General features: G+C 33.0%; 1 protein-coding gene across 1 annotated transcript; it reads right to left on the bottom strand.

Annotated features, from left to right (window-relative positions):
* Window positions 1-75: 75 nt before the first annotated feature.
* Window positions 76-9094, bottom strand: LOC101489762 (protein BONZAI 1). Its single transcript, XM_004503791.4, has 16 exons — window positions 8860-9094; window positions 8661-8708; window positions 7765-7913; window positions 7622-7670; window positions 6856-6912; window positions 6366-6551; window positions 6142-6276; window positions 4201-4262; window positions 4013-4115; window positions 3817-3931; window positions 2419-2495; window positions 2204-2341; window positions 1962-2126; window positions 948-1061; window positions 721-817; window positions 76-638 (listed from the first exon to the last, which is right to left on the bottom strand). The coding sequence occupies exons 1-16, from the start codon at window positions 9007-9009 to the stop codon at window positions 544-546; spliced, it is 1740 nt and encodes a 579-aa protein (XP_004503848.1). The 5' UTR covers window positions 9010-9094; the 3' UTR covers window positions 76-543.
* Window positions 9095-9981: the final 887 nt, after the last annotated feature.

The raw sequence follows: 9981 nt of genomic DNA on the forward strand, positions 1-9981 counted from the left end.
GGTATATATATACAAGTCATAAATGATGTGCGAGTGTGATGAAAAAAAGCACCGGTTGCAATAAAACAGTTTAGATGCAGCATAATTCCTTCGTCTAATCTAACAGTACTCTATTTGATGAATCATTCTTTAATAAGACTTACATAGAATTTTATTCAATGATAAAAAAACGTTATTCAATTATATTTGTAATTGAATTTCCAGGTTCGGTGTAGACTGTAGGACTAAAAATTTTGCCCTCTCAGCTACAAGAAAACAGAAACTTCAATTTGTACAACAACCTTTTTCATGCCCAACCAACCAGAATAGCTTAAAAGCAAGAACACAAGAAAAGGATATTCCAACCAAAAAGGCTTGAACGGACAGACCTGAAGATAAGGGCAGCTCTGACCGATGAACCTCTCTCGACCCTTTAATTGGCAATGAGTTCTCAGCCCTTCCGCCGAATTTATCAATTTCAGATATATTAAAAATGAAAAGGGCCTTGAAATTGCACAATGATCAATGAATATGACATTTTGAATATATAAGATCTTTACATGACTAGAGACTTGGTTGGATATTTCTGCTCCGCACGTAAGCTAAAAATTGAGTAGGTAATTCTGCTAGAAGTGCTTGAACTACTGAAATTTCACCACCTGCAATAGGAAAAAGTATACAAGAGATGGATAAGTTAACAGTCATTTGACAAAGTCATAATTTGCAAACTGGATTACCTACTTTGAACATCCCGAAATGGAACAAACTGGACTATATCACGTGAAGCAACACGTCCAGATGAACTTTCAAGCCTATCTCCCTTATCTGCATCCAAGATCTGTGACATTGCACAACAAAACTACATAAGCCTTGAGGTTTCACACCAGTGATGCAGCTCAACGCCTCATGCCAAACAATTATAACTGAATGAGTAAAGACTAAAGGGCATACACATTTGGATTACATACCTCCATTTCTTTGAAATCAGCTCCTCCTACGCCAACGATAAGGATTGATAACGGTAAGTCTGATGCTTTAACAAGTGCATCTTTTGTTTCTTGGAGATCCGTCACTACTCCATCCTAGGAGGAAATCAATTACACTTCAGCACCAGCAATGGAAAACACAAGGCGGTGCGATAAATTTAATAAGTTTTCGGGGGTCAGAAGTCAGAACAGATTTTCTTTTTTGCAATTTTTGGTGGTGCGCAAGGCAAAAAAGAGTAGTCAGTGGCATGTCTTGGTATGACATGTAAGCAGCACAAAGCAACCAACTCCAAAAATCCTATAATAATCTGATAACAGGTTGTTTGCTATATTTAAGATAAGTACACAATAAATAATTCGCATTTCACACTACACAAAAATGCTAAAAAAAAAAAAAACAGAAAAAAGGCAGGCCAACATCCGTGGACAAAACACCGGAAACAGCAAATTTCACAAAGGTAGTGGGAATGAGAATAGAGACAACATATTTCACAAAGGTAGTGGGAATGAGGGAGGCTCATAGCTGAACTGAGCACCACCGCATGAACATGCAAAAGACCCTACCATCAGCCTAATAATAAATATTTGAAGATGGGCATTCAAAATCAATTGTAAGATATGAAGAGTAGGTTGAAAATAGAAGTATAATCTTGAAAGGATAAATAACATTCTATAAGCTTAATGAGGGACTGTTTAGAAAAAGAACTTAAAATTCATAATAAGGAACATGGAATCATTGACCCCACCTCTCAACCTCTCTGGGGAAGCTGGGAAGGGGTGCTTCCTTGGTCTATGGAATAAAGCACAGAATAGAATCACCTTCCCATGCTCTGTTTTGCTTATTAGTAAAAAACATAAGAATATTCATGCCGTGGAATTGTCTCAATTGAGCATGGAATGGAATGATCATTCCACATGCCAAACTTTAATTATAACCAACATATTATCACAGGTAAATAAGCAACGATATAGAAAACTGCATTTTCTAATTCTTACTGTGATTATCAACAGGACAAAGTACTTTCTTCCACCATTTGCTACAGATTGGCTGGCAATAAGCGCAGCATTGTTTATGACAGGTCCAAAAAGAGTTGGTCCTGCAAGAGAAACGTTAAGCAGAGCACTTGCGTATGCCATCATAATTCCTTGGATGCCTTCCACCTGCAACGGACAGAAATTTGTAATTATTAAACTATTTAACTATACAACAAAGGCAAGATAAGATTTAACATTTTCACCTCACAGTAATGACTGCTCCCATTCAAGTTGAAACAATGAGAGACAGGACCGTCAATTGGTCGTGCTCCAAATCCCCATGTAGGAAATCGCTTGTCTGAATCATAAAACTGTAACACCTCCCCAACCTCAACAATTGCCTAAACATTAGTTGTACAACATGGATCAGTATCAATTAAAAAAGCAGTGGAAATTCAAACAAAAAATCATTTCTTACTCTCTGGTATGAATTTGGCCGTCCTGAAGGATCAATATAATGCAAAGAATCTGGTAGGCGTGGATTTCCATTTGAAGCTGGTAAACAAGATGAGGTTAACCCATAAAAATGTATAGCATCCTTGTCATCCAATACATAAACATCATGACAAATTAAAGTGTAAACCTTGTCTTATAACGTTATATCATTTTATAATCCTAAGAGTGAGGTTGGAAAGAGAGAAAGGAAGGAGAAGAAGGGTCAACCTCATATCAGCAGTGAACAGAGGCTACAAGGCCTTACAATTAGCATTTTGGGAAACCTATAAATGCTCCCTCGAGGCAGACTGGACACAGCCTTACTCCACCCTGCCTAAGCAGTTCAAGCTCACTGCACTTGAGTAGTCTTGCCTTAGGCTAACAAAACTAATGTAACCATAACCGTGTAACTGAATTGTCTACAGTTACACTTCACATAACCAACTGACTGACACGTGTCAGTCAGTGAAAATAGAATTCAGTTGAAGTGAGATCAAATTAGATCTGCACTAGTGTAATCAATGATCAATTTCTAACTTTCAATACTATCATGCACACTAGTACAAAGTTGAATCTAAGCACCCGTGACTAGTGAGGATTGAGAAGGATGAACTTTTGACTATTAAATTAAAGAACTAGCTAACCAATAAATTGAATGACAGGGAAGTCAACTGAGTAGTAAATTATATTGAACTTCAGAATTCCAGACATAATTGTAATCCTACCATAACTAAAAAATATTGATACCTCATAGTCTTACCATCGAAAGAATATTTTTGCAAAACCAATCCTACGATGCAAGGTTAATGGAAAAACTAAGAAAATTACATAATATCTACATTAAGTACACAAAAGGTCAAAGAATAATAATCCTGTCAGTGCCATACTTCCAAAAAATTTGAAAGTTAAATAAATGGTTTCATCTCTGGTAAGTTTTCCAAGAAATAACAAAGTCAAGAAAATTAGCTATGTCGAGAATCTTAATGATATAAAACAGGAAGGAAAAAATAAAAATAAAAAGCAAGAAAAATATTGAAAAACACACCAACTTCTTATGGATAAATTGTAGTGGCAAGACTGAATATCCTACAGTATGTATATAGGGGATTTAAATTAACTTAAAATTTTTCTAAATGTAACCTAAACTCAGCACTCATAATCCAAATCCATAATGGGAACAGGATATTGAATTTTCAATTAGTAATAACAGATCCTAAATCCAAATAGCTAAAAATAAATTCCTAAATTACAAATACAATAATCATAGATATTATTATCTCATTCCCATCACTTGTGATCATTATAAACAAAACATTGATGAAAATATCTATTACAATCCAAAAAAAATTAGGTACAACAAGCTTAAGGATATATGGAGTACCTGTATAATCAATGGCCACCATGAAGTTCAGTTCAAACCCCCCAGCCAAGTAATCCAAGAAAGTATATTGGATACTTTCAGAAAATTTGTCCACAAATAGCCGGCTCTTTAATACCTGTGTCATATTAAATATGATTTTAGGGAAACATAGAGGATTTCATGATTGAAATAAACATTTAATTTAATATAATAAAACCTTGGTTTGAGAATCATGACCCACAGCAGCAGACAAAAATAAATTTTCTCCTTGGCCACCAGAATAGAGCTTCTCTAACTCCACCAAAGATGTCTGCACTTTTCTGATAAAATAGGATAAACAACTCTAATATTCCTTTCCGCTCAGAAATTGATTTAAGGGACAAAGGGCAAACAGGCAAAAATTACCCCAACAAATCATGTTTTCCATTGCTATTGAAGTTGTAGCACTCTATTATCAAAGGACTTTCCTGCATATCATAAAAATGAAAATGAGATAGCTTCAACTATGTCAGTATGTCTTTACCATAAAGTCCAAAAAATTACCCCCCAAAAAAAAGATAAAGTGATGTGATACAGTTATGGAAAGATTCCATATTTAAGGTAAAAATAAATGCAGAAGACCCTAGCTCTAACAGTAAGGTTCCTGCACTATGACTTAACGATGATGGGTTCTAATCACAGAAATAACCTCCCCTAACATGATAAGGCTTCTTAGATCAACCCTCGAAGATCCCAGAGTGGTGGAAGTCTCGTGCACCAGCCACCCTCATGATAACAAGATGTGCATGCTTTCAGTGGACTGTTGTTGGTGTAATAATGCCAGCAGCACATTTTCATTGTAAGTTAACACTAACCAGAACTCTATATTAGTGATAGCATGCATGAAAATGCAGTGAAGAATAGTTATTAGATATAGCTATTAAAGAACCTGAAGCTAACTAAGCTGTGAGGAGAGTTGGTTATCAAAGCCTCTATGACAAAGTGATCTGTAGTTCAATCCTTTCCACCTCATTATCTTAAATAAAGTTGAATTTCGACATTAAGTAAAGAAAGTTTAAGCATTGACCACCCTTTGGGCTCTTGCATGAAGACAAGGGCATTTAGATATAAAACCATTCATGAATTCCTAAGAGTTTAAGCTTTAGGATAGTTGGTTATTTAGTCATTGACCATGAAAAAATAATCTAAAGATGTACTCTTGTTCCATTGAGGGGATATTTTAAAACAAAAAGAACATTACATGGCTCTTCACTTCATTAGGTAATCAAAACTAGAGACGTCTAAATAAAAAATATGATAGTTGTGCCAAATTTTTACATAAAATATGGTAGCTATAGCAAACAACATTTTTAGAGAAATAGGATTATTATTGTGTTAAAAATCTATTATGTTGGGAGTATTCTTGGGTTGTACTACTTATATAATAACACATTTGTACTTGACCTAAAATATAATTAGGTTAGTGCTTTTATATAACATCAAGATTATTCACAGTCCCATTAGTAAACTAACCTCTCTTCTCTTTTGCTCTTTTTCACCCCCTTTCCTAAAAATCAACACGGTATTCTGTCCTCTGTCTAAGGTAGCTTCCACTAGAATTTTAAAAAAGTTGGAACTGCTGTATATTCTCTGTGTTTCAATCTTAGAAATGTTCGCCTCCTCATTGGTTTTTCAGTTTCCTCCTCATGATCGTCCTATTTATTCTTCAATGCCAATGGAGTTCTCCTACTCTAGTGATTTTTTTTTGTCTTTAGCAATAGAAAACTCCAGATCAGATGCTACTATGGGTTAGCATAACTTTCACACTTGCTAGTTCTTTCTGTCAGATTCGGCCAACTTTATATTGTTTCTAGGCCATCCAGTCTAGGTATGCTTAGTTCGTAAACTGAGAGTGTATTAGAATTCTGGAATTATTGTTAGGTGTGTTACTTGTCTGGACTTGTGTTAGACATTCTATACTTGCCCTAAAATATTAGTACATATACTTAAATAGAAATATTAGGTGAGTGTTTTTAGATCCCATTTAGTTACAGTCCTATTAGTAAACAATTTTCCTTCTTCACTCTGCCATATACACTCCCTAAATTTCAACAGACAAAATATCACTGTGTGTAAGTTTTATTAATTTGATACTTCTAAACAGACATGTGCACTTAAGAGGGTAAAGTGCACTGCCGGTTATAAACGTTGATCGGAAAAGAATGGTTCAGATTTTAGTAAAATACATGCACATTTATAATAGAGTATAAAGTTGTTAATATTGTTGATTATCCAGCCAAACATTATTACTACACATTTTACTAAGTGTACCCCTCAATTTAATGGAGTCAAAGTCAAGTTTTATACCTTGCTTCCTACTTGTTGAACATTCAAGAACACTGGCTTCCATGTTGGGTTGTGATCATTCTTTATAGCTTCTGTTTTGCAAATTGGAATATGGGTACCACTTTCTACAACTTTTGATACTAATAAAAAGGGATCCTGCAAGACAAGCAAAAATCACATTTTATATAATAATTGATGTTCCTCATAAGGCTTGACAACAACAACACTACTAATAAAGCACATACACTCTTTGAGAAAAGATCCCTATATTCCAAATCTGAACACTTAAGTATCATCTCTACTGTAGTCTTTGAGCCAATACATTCCTCGGCATGCACTTCGAGCTTCCCATATTTTTGAGAGTTGCTAGATCTGGTAGAATCTTCTCTGAGTAAATCTAATGTCAATGATCGACCAGACTTTGTAATTATCTGCACAGGCCAAATTGTTGTTGTTGATGGGTACAATAGTTGGGATGCTAATATATTTTCATAATTCATAGGGAAGCATACTTTGAGAATGCACTTCTTGGATTCAAAAACTTACCATATGCTTGGTTACCTAATATTCTAAAAACTGAAAAGTAATGCATACTCAAACAACATAGATAGAGAAAAATAATAATAGTGTTAGATAGTGAATAGTTGTAAAAATACAGCTTAATTGAGAATGTAGTGAATTTTTATTTTGTTGTCTAATATCAGTCGCCAAAAAGGTGAACGGTCTCTACATTACCTCAGATAAGGCACATGTTGCCTCACCTAGAAATTGCTGTTCTTCTAGCTTAAGTATCTGCACAAGTTAGCCAAAAAGTTACAAATTGAACTTTTATACTCATGCATAATCAACATGTTATCATATCTATCTAACAAGCAACAAGGTCCATATAGCAAATTAATCTCTTGTCAAGGAAAGAACTTGGAAATGATCATTGCACAACCTTACAAGAAGATTGTGCAGAATCTAAATCATTGGGTAATAAATTTTAAATGGGGTTTAGTTTTTTCTAGTGTACCACAAAGAAAACTTGAGGAAAATGTGAGCAATCTGATTGTGTAATTAGCAGTAACCAACATTCTATAAGCTTACCCACAGAAAGGGCAGCATTGCAGGATTGTGCATACAAATGGTCCTTGTTAAATAAAACATTTAACTAAAAAAGGTGAATGTAAGAGTCTCTGAGGAAAAATAATGGAACTGTAACAGGCATGCAAAAACATAAACTGAGCAATTAAAATAATTTTGAAATTTAAACAGATCCGTATGAAATCTCAAGCCATATGATATCAACATCTTTATACTTTTTGCATTCCATAAATTAATACAAATTAGATTACAAGATTCTTAAAATAATTGGGCCAGTCTTCCTACGAAAAAGAAAAATTCTGAGAAAAAGCAAGTGGTAGGCTATTTTCATTTTTTTATGAAAAATAACAAGAATATAAATTTAATATGTCTTGCCATCAAAAACTAATTTTTCGTAACATAATAAACTTTATACCTTCACATCTGCGTTGTGAAACTGAGTATCAACATCATAAACACGAAACCTGTGATGAAACAAATTTACAGAACAATTCCTGGTGAAACAACAAAATGCTTACATGCCTTGTTCGAAGTAAAAACACCAACGTTTAAACTTACACTAAAACCTGAACAACCTCAAAATGATAAGTGAGAGTGTGTTTAGTAATCCATGTTGGATTCAATGAATTCATAACTACTTCTGTCCGGCCAAGTTCCTCAAGTGCTCCATTTTTTCCTTTTGTATAAAGAACCATCATTGGATCACTCTACAGTATAAAAAATTTAAACATTAATCATGCAACTGAATAATGGGATTATTAGCCATTAAAAGCATAACATTTTATTTTAAGGATAAAAACCAGTATAAACATATTACAAAGGGAAAATTTATTGCAGCCCCTGATCCATCTTGCGTGTTTGTTGAACTATGTTAATAAGGTCTAGTTCAATATACTTTCACCTTCAATAAGCTGTTATGTTTTTTGGTGTTTAAGATTATAAGCTTGTTTGGATTGGCTAATTTAAGTTTATTGACATAAGCACTTGTGAGACCGTTTGAAAGAGTTTATTTCCTTAAACTCTCCATGATAACTTACGAAAACAACTTATAGCTTATATAAAAGCAGTTTGACTTTATTTTATCTTTTGTTTAGAAATAGCTTATACCTAAGCACTTATATGATAAGCATTTGTGTTATAAGCGTTAAATTAAGTTGTTTATCCAAAAAGAGCCTATACATTTCAATTTTGCTAGCTTTAGATTATTTGGTGAATAAAAAAGATTGCATATATTTTGATTCAAGTGAACTAATTGCCTTGCATTGTGGCCTGAATTTACTTTTTGATCTCCATTTTTAGTGGTCCACATAAGCTAAATTTCTCTAGTTGTTCAGTTTCTCCTAAATTACTATTATTAGCAATAATAATGAATAACAACAATATATAAGAATGAAGCTGTGGAAAACACTAAAACGAGCTTGAGATTGATGAATGGAAGAGTTAAAACGACAAACCTTAGAGAGCACATCTCGATCACGCAAACCAGAAGCAGAAAACGACAACTGCGAGGTAAAAGAAAAGGAGAGAAAGAGAACACCGTTACAATTGGAAAAAGCTCTTTTGCATAAAAGCTATGCGATTAATCGAATTGAAGTTGTTTGAATAGTAACGTAGTGAAAGAAGTTAAAGAAGATTTGAAAAGAAAGTGAGAACCTCGATCTGAGAGAAGAGACCGTGGTAGCCACGAGACTTGAGGAAGTTATCGACGGCATCGTTGGGACCGTCGCCCGGATTAAGTAGACCGCCGGCAGTCCCGCCGATGGCGGTGCGAGCTCCGGCAACGTCGGAGCAACAGTTTCCCATGGAGTTGAAATAAATGAGTCGGTAATTGAAAGGAAAAAGACTAAAGACGACAGGAAAATTATAATCACTAATACATTGAAAAAACTGGACATTAAATATCCTTTATTTATTTATCTACTATTATATGCTTTGTCGCAACTTGATTTTAAAAAAAATGCTTTGTCGCAACTTCCTACTTTTGTTTTCTTTTCTTTTCATTTCAGACACCTTTATTTTCTTATAGTTAAAATACAGTTTTAATACGATATTTTATTAAATTAGCAAATTTTGATTATTTTATTTTTATTTTTAAAATTGTTGATATTTAGCTTTTTTTATTATTTAATTAAATGTACATGATAATATATTCGAGTATAAATTAATTTTTCTAAAAAACAATCGATTTTTTATTTTAAAAATTTCTGAAAATGGAAAATCAATCAGTTTTTTTTTAAATTACTTATTACATATTTAATAAAATGAGAAGACTAAAATTACATTTTAGTTATTCTTATTATTATTATTATTATTATTATTATTATTATTATTATTATTATTATTATTATTATTATTATTATTATTTGTTCATTCTCTTATTAGGTTGATACTCTCTCATTTAATGGTTCTTTACTTACTTACAAATGTGGAGTTCAAACAAAAATGCGTTTTTCTATTTTTATGTAAAAATTATTAAAAAAATACCCTATTTGTGTGACTATTAGAATAATTAATTTGATGCACAATTCTACGTAAGAGTTTCTCTATTGGTGTGATTGTGATACATTAATCGTGTGAAATAAAATCTTTTATATTCTTAATACAAAAACTCAATAAAATGATTATAATTAAAATTTAGTGATGAATGCATGATACGAATGATACAAATAAAATAGATTAAATTTGTTACGATATAGTATGCGTTGTTTAGTAATATCTAGTTTGCATTTTTAATAGAATGTTTGTTGCACTACGTTATAGTGTTTCTAATTATTT

This window comes from Cicer arietinum, chromosome 6 (assembly GCF_000331145.2).
Source record: "Cicer arietinum cultivar CDC Frontier isolate Library 1 chromosome 6, Cicar.CDCFrontier_v2.0, whole genome shotgun sequence".
NCBI classification, from domain to species: Eukaryota; Viridiplantae; Streptophyta; class Magnoliopsida; order Fabales; family Fabaceae; genus Cicer; species Cicer arietinum.

What these genes read in the sequence shown, in the direction of transcription:
- LOC101489762 (XM_004503791.4), bottom strand. Translation starts at nt 9,009, where the DNA reads ATGGGAAACTGTTGCTCCGACGTTGCCGGAGCTCGCACCGCCATCGGC. An exon ending in TTCACAACGCAGATGTGAAG is followed by an intron (nt 6,913 to 7,621) that starts GTATAAAGTTTA and finishes TAACTTGTGCAG; the next exon opens with ATACTTAAGCTAGAAGAACA. An exon ending in TCCATTTCGGGATGTTCAAA is followed by an intron (nt 639 to 720) that starts GTAGGTAATCCA and finishes TTCCTATTGCAG; the next exon opens with GTGGTGAAATTTCAGTAGTT.